This window comes from Lampris incognitus, chromosome 21 (assembly GCF_029633865.1).
Source record: "Lampris incognitus isolate fLamInc1 chromosome 21, fLamInc1.hap2, whole genome shotgun sequence".
In the NCBI taxonomy this organism is placed as follows: domain Eukaryota; kingdom Metazoa; phylum Chordata; class Actinopteri; order Lampriformes; family Lampridae; genus Lampris; species Lampris incognitus.
In genome coordinates, this window is record NC_079231.1 from 17,793,310 (window position 1) to 17,810,052 (window position 16,743).

At 45.6% G+C, this 16,743-nt stretch overlaps 1 protein-coding gene across 2 annotated transcripts; it reads left to right on the top strand.

Annotated features, from left to right (window-relative positions):
- The first annotated feature begins 1,220 nt into the window (after positions 1 to 1,220).
- Positions 1,221 to 14,078, top strand: mrpl39 (mitochondrial ribosomal protein L39). Of its 2 annotated transcripts, none has more exons than XM_056301596.1 (10): positions 1,221 to 1,382; positions 2,492 to 2,698; positions 2,857 to 2,996; positions 3,770 to 3,869; positions 5,504 to 5,571; positions 6,596 to 6,708; positions 6,836 to 6,901; positions 7,173 to 7,326; positions 8,901 to 8,948; positions 13,902 to 14,078. In XM_056301596.1, the coding sequence occupies exons 1-10, from the start codon at positions 1,346 to 1,348 to the stop codon at positions 13,974 to 13,976; spliced, it is 1,008 nt and encodes a 335-aa protein (XP_056157571.1). In that variant the 5' UTR covers positions 1,221 to 1,345; the 3' UTR covers positions 13,977 to 14,078. The 2 variants fall into 2 exon arrangements, with proteins under 2 accessions (XP_056157571.1, XP_056157572.1); XM_056301597.1 differs by lacking the exon at positions 1,221 to 1,382 and adding an exon at positions 2,094 to 2,301.
- The last annotated feature ends 2,665 nt before the right edge of the window (positions 14,079 to 16,743 follow it).

Below are 16,743 nucleotides of genomic sequence, written 5' to 3' on the forward strand. Positions count from 1 at the left end.
ACTATATACCTCACCTGAGGAGGAAAGACAGAAGGCCGGGTACAATTGGGGAGGGGGAAAAAAGGGGGGGGTGTTGAGTCAGTTAGAAGAAATTATTTGCATGCAAGTCATCTTATTTTACTTCAGAATAGTGTTTGTAAAAATAAATACCTAAATAAGTGACTGATTAGGATGCATCCTAGGAGCCTTCTTTTTGGAGGTTTTCCGGGCACGTCCAACTGGGAGGAGACCCCCGGGGTAGACCCGAACTCGCTGGAGGGACTACTTGTCCAATATGGCCTGGGAACGCCTTGGGATCCCCCAGGAGGAGCTGGAGGGCGTTGCTGGGGAGAGGGACGCCTGGAGTGCCCTACTTAGCTGGCTGCCACCGCCACCCGACCCCGGAGAAGCTGCTGCTGCTGAGGATGAGACTAAGACTGCTGATGGTCTCCCTGTGTGGTGGACCACACCCACCTGATACGCCAAGCTTGTTAGAACATAATAGGAGCGATGTACTGAATGCTATGTGAAGCAGATGGAGTGGAAGGGGTCAGAACAGGGCAACAAGGCAGTTTACTGGGGGAGTTTAAAACTGATGCAACACTATGGTGGATGCTTTGATTTTAATTTAGGCCCGGAAACACCATGACACGTAAAATAATGTGGAACTCCCCATCATTCAGCCATGGCGGTTACATGTGTGTGAAAGATGAGATGAACTTACCCAGCGGTTGAAATGAAATATAATGTTGACCTAATGGGGGATCTTAATTAATTGATTAATTGGTTAATTAATAGTAGGGTCAACATTAACAGTGTGTGATGTTTGTTAGTTAGCAGTGAATTCTCCGGCCCTGCTGCTGCCATTAGTGGCAACACGTCCCTGAATCCAGACCCCGAGAAATAACACACGTGTTTGTCACATTCTGGCCGCCTTTAGAGTCCACGGTTTTCCATTCTTAGGGGATGCAGTTCACCGAATGAGACGTTTCCCCCCCTGTGTGTCTTCATGAATCACCGGCACCACTGACATACTGGGGGGGAAAGCGCAGCATATTAAACGTTACTGTCGCCTCATAACTGTATTCAAGTCATTCACCGGCGGTGTTGCCCGCAGAGTTTGCAGCAGCGGCGGGTTTCGCCCGAGTCTTCGCTGGGACGAAGGACAACAGCGACACCTGCTGTCCGATATCGGAAGCGCGTTCCCAAGCTCGCTCGGAAACTTCCTCCGACGCCCCCGTTAGTTCCTACCCGGATCTTAAATCACGTTGCACGCCGCCCGGGCGCGTTGTCCTTCAGCTGGTTCCTACCGGGCTCGCGAGCGGTCCTGCGCCGTCCGTGGCTGTTGCGAGAACACTTCTACACGATGACGTGCCGGACTCTGTGCCGGCTCATCCATCGCCGTAAGTAGCGTGACAGTTTTGAGTTGAAAATCACACGTAGCGTTAGCTGGCGAGCTAACGTTAGCCCCGTTGACGTTCGTCTACCCCAGGAATTCAAGCGTCCGGTCGACCCCGGGTGATGCAGAAGCACCCCACGACGGGTGGTTAGATGGCTATATTCCATAGTGCGCCTGCTATTCAAGCACTTCCGGTTACTGCAACCCTAGAAAGTCTGCCTGCACCAGTCCCTCCAAATTAATGATGGCGTTGTAACCTTATTTTACTTTACGTTGTGCATTGTGTCAGATGGCGTTCAAGAGAGAATATGACTCACACCATGGCATGCTAGCACAAACAAACAACGTAGGAGTATGCTATGTTTTAATCTGGATTCAGCATGCATAAGATAATGGATGGGTGAATGGATAGTGTGATTGGGTAGTCAGGTCAAGTCAGTTTTATTTGTACAGCCCAATATCACCAATTACAAATTTGTGTCATGGGGCTTTACAGTAACACAACATCCTGTCCTTAGACCCTCGCATCGGATAAGGAACAACTCCCTAAAAAGAAAAACCTTTAACCATCCATCCATCCATTGTCTTAACCGCTTATCCTGCTCTCAGGGTCACGGGGATGCTGGAGCCTATTCCAGCAGTCATTGGGCGGCAGGCGGAGAGACACCCTGGACAGGCCACCAGGCCATCACTGGGCCGACACACACACACGCACATACACACACCCCTGTTAATTCCTAGGGACAATTTAGTACCGCCAATTCACCTGACTTACATGTCTTTGGATTGTGGGAGGAAACCGGAGCCCCTGGAGGAAACCCACGCAGACCCGGGGAGAACATGCAAACTCCACACAGAGGACGACCCAGGATGACCCACCTAGGTTGGACTACCCCGGGGCTCGAACCCAGGACCTTCTTAATGTGAGGCAACCGTGCTAACCACTGTGCCGCCTAAAACCTTTAACAGGGAGAAAAAATAGGAAGAAACCTCAGGGAGAGCAACAGAGGAGGGATTTCTCTCCCAAGACGGACAACGTGCAGTGGATGTTGTAAATCGTTGTGTGTGTTTGGACTGTTTCTCTCACATTTCCTATCTTTGTGTCGTCTCCAGGTATGGCGTCTGTGGCAGCAGCTTCACGTCCCACTGCAGAGCAGGTCCTCGCTCACCGCAACACTGTCTTCTCCCGGGAGCAGGCCAGGCAGAGGGCCCTGTATCCCCGCATAGAGAAAATCGAAGTGACCATCCAAGGGCCTGGACTGGAGGGCACACTGATGGTCATGAATAAAGGGATGTCCACGCCACACAGCTGTGCCAGGCGTGAGTGAAGGAAGGCGATTGTATGCATGCAACGTGTTTTCCATGTTGCATGCATATATATCCATGTCTCATATGTATCCCTAACAAGGTCCTTTTTACACATGGAACAAAAATATTTAAAATGTTTATGATTAAAAATAGACCTTTGTTTCTCTCAGATTTGACAGAGTACCATGTGACCAGTTCAGCCCTGGCCCTGGTGGACGGGGAGCCATGGCCTCTGTACCAGCCCCTCACACACTCCTGCACTGTTTCTCTGCTCACCTTCAAAGACAATGACCCGTCGCTGGTCAACCAGGTGCTGACCACAACAAAAACCACAATGAGAATTTTCAATATTCTGATCGCATCGCTAACTTACTAACTCAATAGTTGTCACCTCCTAACTGGACATGTTTATATAGATGCCATTATTGCTGGCTGACATTTGTCTACATTTTTGGGATGCGCTTAATAGCACAAAATAACTTTCCCACCATAAGCGATTGGTGAAAACATTGATTTAGCTTCTTCTTCTTTTTTTTAGTTTGCTTTCTACCTTCAGCCTTTCTCATTCACATCTTCAAAAGCTTGCTACTGTGTCCTGAAACAGCATTTTGTCCTGTCTAAAGTAGTTTAACAAGACACTGAACGCTACTAGTGACCTCCATTGTGGAAAACTGTGGCAAACCTTGTCACTGTAACATGGTTTTAGCCATAATTTGCTCTCCAAAGGCAATATAGCATGAAATGCCCATGTCACATCCACTCCTCCATACCAACGTATTACAGTTCAGGGGTTTTGTGTGTGTGTGTGTGTGTGTGTGTGTGTGTGTGTGTGGGGGGGGGGGGTTCTGGAGCCTATCCTAGCATGCAGTGGATTGAACACAAGGCACACACACGACCACACTTAAATCATTCATACTGATGGGCAGTTTAGAGTCTCCAGTGCACCCAACATCCATGTTTTTGTACCATGGTGTCAAACCAGAGCATCAGAAGGAAACCCAACAGAACCAACAAGCTGTAATTCCTCTCTGTTTGTTTCCCTTTACCCAAGGTCTAACAAATAGTCTCTGTCTCTCCCTCCAGGCCTACTGGCGTTCCTGTGCTGCCCTTTTAGGCCAGGTGGTGGAGACTGCTTTCAAAGAGGAATTTGCTGTGGAACTGCTAGCCATACCGGAGGTGCCAGGTAAAGGAAATTCTGTTTCATTATGGGTCAAAGGTTGACACCGTCACCAGCAACAATTGCACCGTGAAGTTCAACCAGCCCATATGTTGGTTGTTAAATAGATGGATTATTTTATCTTTCAATATGTTATATTTCCACTGGCAGTCAACTGTCAGTGATGGTAGCCAGCATCATTGACAGTTGCTAACGAAGTTCATGTTACCATTCAAATGGCAGATCACTTGGTTTCATATAAACCTCACAATGGATACCAATAATCTTCGCTATCTGCCCCCACGCATCATTTTTTATTAATGTCTCTGTACGTAGACAGGGAGACTTCATATATAACAGGAAAACCGAGAACATTTACAATCAACTGTTCTTCCATTTCTGCTAAAGGAACTAAAGTCAAAACAAGTTTAACAGCAGAGCAATATGAGGTGAACATATCTATCCTCTGACTGGCCATTACTACACCACATCACTGCTTATTTGCATAAAGTTGAATTCTGCTCAACTGACCTTTTTCACAGACATGGCCTTCCGCCTCATCATAGAAGGGTAAAGATCGGTTCTCCCCACTGCCCACAGTGTAAAAAAGCAAAACTTTCCGTTTCCTTAGATTCTGTCTGTGAGCACTTATTTTGTGTGTCAACACAGCATTTAACACATTAAACGTGTTGTCGCTGACCCGTCTTTATGTTTCTGTTGTCAGACGACTGCACCTCTAAAGATGGATTTGATCAAAAGGTCACAAAATGCTAATTGGCTAATCAAGGCTAATGGTAATTTCAGGGCTGTTAGCATTTTGTGATTCTCAATCAAGTCACTTTTTTAAAGTCACGCAGTCGTCTTATAAAAGTAACAAAGATATATCCATGATCACAACTAAATTGTGTTGCACACTATTTTGAAACACAAAATAAGCAATCACAGACACCATCAAAGGCAACTGAGAGTTGGCTTCTTCTCTTCTTTTTTTTTTGCCCCCTTTTTCACCCCAATTGTATCCGGCCAATTACCCGACTCTTCCGAGCCGTCCCGGTCGCTGCTCCACCCCCTCTGCCGATCCAGGAAGGGCTGCAGACTACCACATGCCTCCTCCGATATACCAGCCGCTTCTTTTCACCTGACAGTGAGGAATTTCACCAGAGGGACATAGCTTGTGGGAGGATCATGCTATTCCCCCCAGTTCTCCCTCCCCCTCGAACAGGTGCCCCGACCTACCAGAGGTGGCGAAAGTGCAGCTACCAGGACTCATACCCACATTCGGCTTCCCACCTGCAGACACGGCCAATTGTGTCTGTAGGGATGCCTGACCAAGCTGGAGGTAACACAGGGATTCGAACTGGCGATCCCCGTCTCGGTAGGCAACAGAATAGACCGCTAACATTGCAGGCAACAGGAAGAACTGATCTTTACCTTATTAAATTGATGTGGAATTATGTCGGCCATGTTTGTGAAAAAGGTTGCCAAGTTGGTGAGATCTCTCCGCCAGCCGTGATTCCAGCCTCCATCTCTCCTGTTCTCCCAGCGCTCAGCTGAAACTGATGACTTCCGGCCGCTTTGCGTCTAGTTGCCGCTGCTGGTATGACTGCATGGTCAGTCTTTTGGAAAATAATGTTTCTTGCGCTCTGTTTGTCTTCTCACAGTCACTTCAGGAGCCTTCTGCTGTGATGTGGTACTTGATCCTCAGCTTGACTCATGGACCCCCTCCGAGGTGTGTGCAATTTTTGTGTATGTCCTAAATTTCCCAAAGCCATGATGAAATCTGTTGCATACATTATAGTCGTATCAGGAATCAGGAACATTTATTTGTCATTTCATTCCATTGCACACATGAAATTAAATGAAATATCGTTTCCCCCAGCCCACATCAGTGCAACACAAAGACAGAAACACACCCAAACTACAAATACACATATATCCAACCTACAAAAACACATATAGCCAACATATCAAAAAAAAAAAAATTTCACTGTCCAAGAGAGCGAATGCCAGGATGACTGTTGGACTGCTGGTCTGACATTATGCCCTTTATCCACCAAAATTAGCACATATAAGCAGGTTTTTTTAACGTGTGAATACCCACCAAAAATAGGCGATTGACCGGTGTCCCAGTGCAGTAGATGAGTGTGCCTTTCTGTTTTGTTTTTTTTCCCTTCTGGTGTTCATTGTTACGAATGGGCCGGTGTTGTGCCAAAAAGTGACCGTCCTCCAAAAACTGATTGCCGTCTGCAAGCTGTATCAATTTATATATTTCAAGTTATTTTGAGGCAGAAAAAAATCTTTCAGTCACAAAGTAGGCGCTGCAATCACTTTTTGGCAAGTGGAAACCGTGGACGGCAGTCAGTTTTTGGCAGACGATCACTTTTTGGCAAGGTGAAAATTATCGCGTCCACCCGAGTGTCATGTTTCCATCGCTGCCAATCGGAGCTGGAGCCGATAAATTTCTGTGACTACCGCAGAGTCATTTGTCCCGGGACTGAATGCCAGCTGTAACCTTTCCCACTAGAGACAAAAGCCAGATGTTAGTGGGTGTTTTCTCCAGGGGGAATGAGGCATTTCTTAAATGGATTCGAAGTGCGTATGGTGAAATCTTGTGCCAACAGGCTCACGTCTCTGAATGTGTTGCTTACATTGACTGGTTAGTGCCCTGCGTTGACGAAGTTGTGAAGGTACATTAGGCCAGTGTATTTCTGTGTTGTGAGCTTTTCATTAGCCCTAAGTGTCTGTCTCCCCAGGAGTCCCTGCGCTCTCTAACCCGAGGTGCCCAGCAGTTGATCCACCAGGACTTGGCCTGGGAGCCTCTGGAGGTGGTGCCCGCTGTGGCCTTGGAGGCCTTCTCTCACAGCAGGTAGGCTTTGTCTCTGGCGGGCATGTAAACACTTTTGCCTCCAACTTGGCAACTCTTTCCTCCGTCTTTGTTTATCGTTTTCTGCTCGTCTTGTTCTCTATATTTTTTTGCTCGCTTTTTGTTGCAGATGTAAACAAGAAGAAGTGGAAAAAAAGGCAGCAGAGAACCCAAAAGGCACAGTGACACTCTACAGGCAAGGAGTGCACATACATTAGAGTTTTAATCCTGAAATTTCTTCTGAAAAATCACCAGTCTGTCGCCCGTATTGTCTCTCAAACAAACACGCTACCGTTGAGGGATCCTTTTGTTTAAATACTCACTATGTTCATTACATCCACCAACAGCTCCTCACGCCAGAATGTGTAGCTACCTTCTCCGTGTATAATGCCAGCAAATATTATGTACACATACATTAAAATAAACCCAACTCTCCTTGGCTCTAACCCTGTCTATTTCTCCCTCAGATGTGGCGACTATGTGTTGTTGAGTGGGGGCCCCCTGGTGGCCAGGACAGGTCTCTGCTTCCAGTATGAGGTTACGGCCCTCCACAGCCTGGGACAGGGACCCCACGGCCTTCACCGCAGAGCACAGGCCCTATCCCTGCCGCTGCAGCAACAGGTGGGTAAACGGAGCTAAGTGTGCATGGACACAGAAATTGTTTACACCCAAGGGATCGGTAAAATAGGGTTAGGACAGGAATTTTTTTTTTTTTTTTTTTTTTTTTTTGGCGTTTGTGTTTACAGCAAAGGATTACATTTGGAGCCAAGGTCAGGGGTAGCTGTGTACTGTTTAGGGTTAGATGTGCATTTGTGTGGATGAGAAAGACATGGTTGCATTTCTATTGGCATTTTCACAAACAACTATTTAAAAAGTCCCGACCAGAATCCTCAGCTACATTACATAGCAATAAGACTGGTCCGTTTCACGCGGTCCACCTCCGGTCTTGGCCAATTTTGGAAAAATTACAACATAAATGCAATACACTGTAGGGAAACAGCAGGATGTCTTGGATGCTTTTAGTTTGCTGACTAGCTGAGAAACTGGCTCTTAAAGCAGGGGTCTTCTTTTGATCATGGAAATTAAAGTGATGAAGAAGTCTGAGAAAAGTCATTGAAAACCAATAGGGGGAAAAGTTTAGGAAGTCTGGTATTGGGATCGCTCAAAAAAATAAAATCCCATGGTGCATTGCATCATGTTATCATGTTCCTAACCTGGTTAGGACTAGAATTTGGTATTGCTTCACGCCAGCTTGGTCCAACTGGAAGTACGGCAAAACCCCGAATTTTATTTAACTTTCTGGACTAGTTCAGTGAGAACCAAAGTCCACAGGAAGTGTTCACACTTGAAAAAAAAACCCAAAACAAACAAATTTAACAAAAAGTAGAAATTGTGTTTGTAAATTGCCAGAGGCAAATTGACGAAGCTGCATGAAAGTAAGGTTGAGCAATAATTCAATATTATCGTTTATTGTCTTTCAGTGGTATTTTATCAGAATGACATTTGGATATCATCATATTGTGATACACACGTTTGTTGTCTACATTAATGATATCAAGAATATATTACCTAAAATTTCTCACAAAGTGAGACTCAGCCTTAGAGATAAGGTGAGGAGCTCGGACATCCGGAGGGAGCTCGGAATAGAGCCGCTGCTCCTTCATGTCGAAAGGAGCCAGTTGAGGTGGTTCGGGCATCTGATCAGGATGCCTCCTGGGCACCTTCTTTTGGAGGTTTTCCGGGCACGGCCAACTGGGAGGAGACCCCGGGGTAGACCCAGAACTCGCTGGAGGGACTACATGTCCAATCTGGCCTGTGAACACCTTGGGATCCCCCAGGAGGAGCTGGAGGGCGTTGCTGGGGAGAGGGACGTGTGGAGTGCCCTACTTAGCTTGCTGCCACCGCGACCCGACCCCAGAAAAGCGGCTGATGATGAATGAAAAAAAAAAGTCTCACAAAGTGAGGTTTAAAATGTTAGATGGGATTATTATTTGAAAACTGGTTTTTGGTTTGATATTATACTTTAACACTTCAAACTGAGGAAACCTAGGTTGGATTCTTAAATGTGGTATTTTTGCACTATGTAAGCAGCTATCACGATATATCTCGATGTTGTGTAAATTGTCCTGTGGTTATAACTGTAATTTTCCATCTTGTCCAGCGCCACTTGAAACGTTCTCTCTCTGTCTCCTCAGGCTCATCACACGGTGTGGAGGAAACTGAGGCAGAGGGCAGAGAAATTGGTAAGAACTAACCCCCCCCCCCAACTCGAATCCAACATCGCTGGCAACAGAGATGAAACGGCAAGACCGCCGAGTTTTGGGTGGGGTGCTTAGGGGCACTGATGCAGACGTGGGATAGAAGCGCGAGTGCTGCAAATGTAGGTTAGAATCTGATGTTTAGGCCTTTTTTTCTTCTTTTCCTTTCTTAGTAGAGTGTGCAGGCGACTCTTTATTATTTTCATTATTTATTGAGGCGTTGTCGGGAAAACGCGGAAGAAAAAGCAACGGCGGGGGTGCACCTAACTGCTCTTGTCAGCTGGATCGGCTCGACTTCCTTTTGACACGTTGGGATCATTTTTAATTCTCATTCAAAGTCTACAAAAGGAGAGCATCACGACGTTGCTCGGGATTGTCAAGAAATCCAGGCGTCATCCTCCTCTCGAAGGACAGAGCTGTTGTTCTCTGAATCAAAGCAGCAGACACAAGCTCCAAGATCTGAGGAAGGAGGATATTTTTAAACTTCCTCAGGTTGGAGGCTCTTATTTTGGACTCTGTACATCCCGACACTTAGGCTGCTGATGCCAAGCTGGATCTGCTCTGCCTGATTATAACCAAGTTGACTTTCAGAGTAGAGAAGCATAAATTCTTCAAATTAAAACTAGGTTAGGAGTTAATTTTGGATGGAGCCTTCTAGGTTAAGTATATTTTGCTGCAGCCTTTCCGGCGCTCTCCGTTCGTCGCTGACTTTGAAAGGGGGCATAAAAACCTTAAAACATACTCTTGTCGATAGCCGCGCTTGATTTACTGGCTCGTGACGAAGAGTCATGTGGCCTATATTTCTAGTCGTATACAAATTCAGTCAAGTAAGTCCATTTTATTTGTGTAGCCCGTTATCACAAACTACAAAGTTGCCTCAGGGGGCTTTACTGCAACACAACATCCTGCCTTTAGACCCTCACATTGGATAAGGAAAAACTCCCTAAAAAAAAAAACCTTTAACAGGGAGAGAAAATTAGGAAGAAACCTCAGGGAGAGCAGCAGAGACGGACAACCTGCAATGGATGTTGTATTTACACAATTTACACAATACAACCTTGAAAGAAGATAACAGCATTATAATGGACTTATAAAATATATGAAGCATATGATGAGGATGCCAAGCAGTGTACAGATGCCACTGGAACAGCCCAGGACCTGAACCACATGACCACCATCACCATGGAGACCTGACAGGAGGACAGACTACACATGTACACAGGGGAGACTCAGATCATACCATTCACACACACAGGAGAAGCGGCAAGAAAAGGCATGAGTCAGACATCGAAGAGAGAGAGAAGGATATATCATTGAAACAGGATAACAGAAGTATGTGGATTTATAAGATATATAAAGAGTATGATGAGGGGGATGCCAAGCAGTGTCCAGGTGGTGACCACCACCATCATGGAGACCTGGGAGGAGGACAGACTACATGTGCACACGGGTTAGACTTGCATCACACCATTCACATACACGGCAGAAGAGAAAGGAGAAGACATTCAGAGAGGGAGAAAAGACGTGTGAGAGAAGAGAACTGATTGCAATAGTCAATAATCTATACTCTATAATCTTGTCGACAGAACAGTGCTTGGTAACTTCATTGAGACAAAAACCAACCCGGCATGAAGTACAGGCTGTGAAGTACTCAATTTAAAGGCAACTAATTGTAGGCTAAGGCAAAAAGATGAGTTTTAAGTTTGGATTTAAAGGACTCAACAGATTCTGATTATCTGACGGCAGCAGGCAGGTTATTCCACAAGAACGGGGCCTGATAGGAAAGGTCCCTACCACCAGCTGACTTCTTTTTAACTTTGGGTACACATAGGAGCCCTGTAGTTCAAGAGCGGAGATATCAAGATGGAAAATCAGAATCATGTTTATTGGCCATGTAGGTTTGCACATACATGGAATTTGACTCCAGTTTCATGGCTCTCTCAGTGTACTTAACATAGAATAACAACACAACAATCTTCAGATATATATACACACACAAGGATTGACTTACACAGGTGAAATAAGAGGTGATAAAGTGCAATGGTGCAGAGAATATACCGGAGATGCTGAAATAGATGTTAGCAGGGTACTTACATACATGCCTGAGGTAGATGGACATGTTAGAGCGTACCATTATACATACGATGTACAGTACAGTATATACAAAATGGTTTGATTTATTGACAGTGTTAAGCATTCATTTGTATGACAGCCCACAGAAAGAAACTGTTTTTATATCTGGTTGTTTTGGGGCACAGTGCTCTGTAATGCCTACCACAGGGGAGAAGTTGGAACAGGTTGTGGCCAGGGTATGATGGGTCTGCAGTGATGTTGCCTGCCTATTTCCTGAGTCTGGAGGTGTATAAGTCCTGAATGGAGGGCAGGTTGGCACCAATAATTTTCTCTGCAGACCTAAATGTCAGTTGTAGTCTGTCCCTGTCCTGTTTGGTGGCTGAACCAAACCAGACAGTGATGGATGTACAGAGGACAGGCTGGATTAATGCTGTGTAGAACTGAATCAACAGTTCCTGAGGCAGGTTGAATTTCTTGAGCTGGCAGAGAAAGTACATCCTCTGCTGGACCTTTTTGATGATTGTGTCTATGTTGGATGCCCACCTTAGGTCCTGGGAGATTGTGGAAACCAGAAATCTGTAGGTTTTCACCATAGACACCATGCTGTTGAGTATAGTGAGGGGGAGCAGTTTTGGGGGACTCCTCCTGAAGTCCACTGTCATCTCCACTGTTTTGAGCATGTTCAGCTCCAGGTTGTTTTGGCTACACCCGAGGGCCAGCTGATCAACCTCCCATCTATATGCAGACTCGTCACCATCCCGGATAAGGCCAATAATGGTTGTGTCATCCGCAAACTTCAGGAGTTTAACAGACATATACCTGAGGTGTAGAGGGAGAAGAGCAGAGGGGAGAGCACACATCCGTGGGGGGTGCCAGTGCCTATTGTCCGGGTGCTGGATGGGATTTTCCCCAGCCTCATCAGCTGCCTTCTGTCTGTCAGGAAGTTTTTAATCCCCGGGCAGATGGGGGCTGGTACAGTGAGCCAGGTGAGTTTGGAGTGGAGGATATCTGGGACGATGGTGTTGAACGCTGAGCTGAAGTCCACAAACAGGACCCTTGCATATGTCCCTGGGGAGTCGAGATGTTGGAAGATGTAGTGCAATCCCATGTTGACTGCATCCTCCACTGACCTGTTTGCTCGGTAGGTAAATTGCAGAGGGTCAAGCAGGGGGCCTGTGATTTCCTTCAGTTGGGCCAACACCAGTCTCTCAAAGGATTTCATAACCACAGACATCAGGGCAATGGGCCTGTAGTCATTTAATCCTGTGATATGGGGTTTCTTGGGGACCGGGATTATAGTGGAGCTCTTGAAGCAGGATGGGACTTAACACAGCTCCAGTGATCTGTTGAAGATCAGTGTGAAAATGAGGGCCAGCTGGTCAGCACAGACTTAAAGACAGAAGAGTGACATGCCATCCAGGCCCAGTGCCTTCCTGGTCTTCTGTCTCTGGAAGAGCTGGCGCATGTCCTCAACACAGATCCTGAGTGTGGGGGTCGGTGGGGAGGGGAGAGTGGCTGGTTGGGAGTGCAGAGTTGGGAGGCAAGAGTTGTTTTAGTTAGGATTCCAGCTGCAGCATTTTTAACCATCTGAAGACTTTTAGTATTAGCATGGGGCAGACCTGAAAACAAAACTTTACAGTAATCAAATCTGGATGAAACAAATGCATGTATTAGAGTCTCTGCATCAGTCATAGACAGGAAAGACTGAATTTTAGCCATGTCACCTAAATGAAAAAAGACAGTCTTGGTGATTTCTTTAATGTGCTTACCAAAGGAAAGGCTGGGATCAAACGCAACACCAAGATTTTTGGCTGCCACACTTTGTGAAACCACAGAGTTGTCGATTGTTATTGTTACTTGATCAAATTGGTGTCTGTGTCTAGCAAAGCCCACAACCTGCATCTCAGTTTTATCCGAATTTAAAAGCAGGAAATTTAGTAATATCCAATTTTTCATAGCAGCCAAGCAGGCCTCGAAATTAGTTATTTGAGTATGATCATCAGCCCTTATAGGCACATACAGCTGAGTATCATCCACATAGTAATGGAAATTTATTCCATGACAACATATAATTTGGCCAAGAGGTGAAATATAATGAGAGAAAAGTGGAGGGCCAACAACTCAGCCCTGAGGTACACCATATTTAACATCTGAGAATTTTAATGTAATTTTATTATAGCAGACACACTGTTCTTCCAGATAAGTAGGACTTAAACCAAGAGAGAGCTAAGCCAGAGACTAGTGTACAGTGATCAGTGGTGTCAAAAGGCTGCACTGAGGTCCAGCAGTAGAAGAAAGCCACTTTATTTTGTCATTGTACAGTTGTTCAGTGAAATGTGATTTCTGCATTGAACCCATCCTATTGTATAGGAGCAGTAGAAGCACAGAGGGGGAATCAGAGTCCATAGCAAGTAGAAGATCGTTCACCACTCTGGTCAGAACAGTTTCAGTGGAGTGACAGGCCCTCAAAGGAATTCAAATAGCACTTCTCTAAAGACACAAGCTAAACAGGAGAGAAGACGGATGACTGGTTTAGATGCGCTTAGAAGTAGATGGGGAGAAAAAGAGGGGAAAAAACAACAACAAAAAAGAAAAGAAAAAAGGGAAGCGCAAAAGGGAAAACAGGAGGCTCTTTTATATATACTATATATATATATGTGTGTTCATAGTTGGTCCCTCTCTGGTTCTCCACACTAATCTGTAGGTTTTACATGTATACGATTTAATGTAGACTGCAGGACTGAGTATAAATCAGTTTTCTGCATTTAGAGCAAATGTTATTTCATTGACATTAAACTCTGTTGTTTGGGTGTAAAACAATTCAGTATTGCGACCTAAAATCTGACTGGTTCATCTTCTCCACAGGTTGAAGTTCCATCAGCCGCTGAATCGGCCCCACCACCTCCGACTGTATCAAGTCCACCTCCAGCCAGCCAATAAAGACCAATATGTAACCTTACATGCACACACCTACACCTATACATATAAACACATGCGTTGTCATGGCTCTGATTGTAATATTTGTTCAATAAATGTGTAAAAATGTGACTATACTTTTCTTTATATCTTCTTTTGTGTGTGTGTGTGTGTGTATGTGTGTGTATATAGGGAGTGGGACAAAATATTGATACTGGAATATATCGTAATACTTCTTATGATATGTTATCGAGACATTGGCACTTTTTTAGTGATAATTTTTCAAACTCAAACAAAAGTAACGCATACAGAAATTTAAAGAACAGAAGAGGAAACAAGTTGCCAGGGAATTTTATTTTACATTGGCCTGGCGGGCTGTCCAGGCTGTCTCCCCGCCTGCCGCCCAATGACTGGTGGGATAGGCTCCAGCATCCCGCGACCCTGAGAGCAGGATAAGCGGTTTGGATAATGGATGGATGATGACATACGTGGACAAGTTGCTGTGCATGTGTGTGCGTGTGTGTATGTGTGTTCAAGAGGCATTAAGGCTTAAGCTAAGACTCTATGCACTTTGTTGGACATTGTTTCATCTCAGTTGTCAAATTCTGTGAAACTGACACCAGAATGCAGTGTTTTCCTTGTTAGGGGTATTGTTTCTTCTTCAGCTACACACATGTCGTGATATATCAGAGATGATGGTCTTGCGGCGTATCGCAGAATCACTGTATCGTGATACCATCATTATCATGGGCAGCGTGTCGTGATAGTATCGCATCATGAGTTACTCTAATTCCCACGCTTAATATATAAACCGGTGTCCATTGACGGGAAAGAGGTTTTCCTTTTTAACAGTCGATTTGTGATCATGTCGACGTAAGACTACCGCGTTTGTTTGTGTAGGGGGGGTCTGTACAGCGATTTTAAAACTCCCATGGTGGTCCCTTCTCTGGGTTTTAAACCTTCAGCTGATTGTGCGTGTGTGTGTCTGAGCGATGGGGGTGGGTTGCCAACGAATGCATGCAAGTGTGCCTGTTTGTGTGTATGTGGAGTGCAGTCAGCAGTTTGCTTAAAGACAAAAGTGAAGTGTGTGTGTGTGTGTGTGTGTGTGCGCGTGTGTGTGTGCAGAGTGACCGTCAGGGAATTATGCAGCTGGTTGTGTCTGTCACTGTCAAACAGGTGTGTATGTCTGTGTGAGAGAGAGAGCGAAGGAGCCTGAAGGGTTGTAAACAAACAGAAACGTCATATTTCTACTTTTCCTTCCCCGGGATTGTTGAACATTTTTGGAAACATTGGACACAGTCCCTGCTGCCTTGCACACTCACATCCCCCGTTTCGTGGTAGCATCTTTTCTGGCTGTGCCCCCCCCCCCCCCCGATGCCAAATAGCCTGTTGGGTCCAATGTTGTGATTCACTATGACAAATTGGTGGTGGTTGGTGGTGGTGGGGGGGGGGCACAAGTTAACTTATGGCACAATTCATCACCAACTCTGTGCATTAATTAACACGAGGACAAGGCTGAAGAATGTATGATACATGGAGACGGAAAAAGTTGGCCAGTGTGCAGCTGTTGCTCCCATTCATACACACCCCCCGCCCCAAACACTGACACACCCAAGGACATTTGCCATCGACTCAGAGCCAGTCACGGTATCAAGGAGCAAATTGAGATATTTGAATCATTGCCCTGGATTCCTCCTAAATGTCTGCTGTAGCCCTTGAGCTTGGAAGGCGATGAGAAATGCGTGCCGTGTGTCTGCAGAAGCTGCTTGCAGACCTTACATGTGAATGGCCACGGAAACCTCAGTTACCCCTTTCTGCAATAACAGGAAGGTCCACCGCGTCTTCATTTCATCATCTCGGGTGTTTGTTTTTTTTCCCCTCATTGGTAGACTAAATGGCGTTGAAACGCGCTTAAATCCTATTAGACATCGACTGCATAACTGTAGTCGACAGACTTCCGGTTTCTACTGCAGCGGTTATACCAGTTTCCTGTTTGGCGTGTGCTATAGACAATGGCATATTTTTGGCGATGCTTGCAGAGATTCGCCATGGATAAATGTCAACGACATGCACACAACTGTCGAAAAGTTTCAAGTTATACATCTCAAGTTACGTCCACAACTATGAGGATGAGCATCCTCGTCCTCATAGTTGTGGACGTAACTTGAGGTGGAGGTGAAAGTTTGTCGACAATTCTGCGCACGTCGTTGACATTTATCCATGGTGAATCTCGCAGGCCTTGCCAAAAATATGCCATTGTCTATAGCACACGCCAACAAACAGGAAACTGGTATACCCGCTGCAGTAGAAACCGGAAGTCAGTGGGCTACAGTTGTGCACAGAGCCGATTCGTGGATATACATGGGTGTGGGTTGCTCATCTAAACACGTGTGCTGTTTTTCCCGTAAAGCGTCTCCTCTGTCGTAAAGATGAAACGGCGATTTCGATTTGAAGACCATCCTTCCGCGCTCCACAACTCAAGACCACCCTGTCCGGTGTTTACGGCAGTATGACATAATGTATACTGTAATATATATGTTTTGTAGTGCACTAGACAGGATCGGGAGGTCGAAGTTTCCTGTAAGACTAACGTGAAAAAACCCCCCAAACACAACCAATCTCATTCCACTTCATAACATAGGTTATATTTGGATACGCAACAATGTCTTTCTGACTTAGTTCAGAATTCTGTTTAGAGGCCGGGATGGGGACAAAATATACCGGGGGTGCTGAAACTCCCACAGCACCCACAGAACCGCCACCTATCATATAAACGTAGGTGTAACTTTAA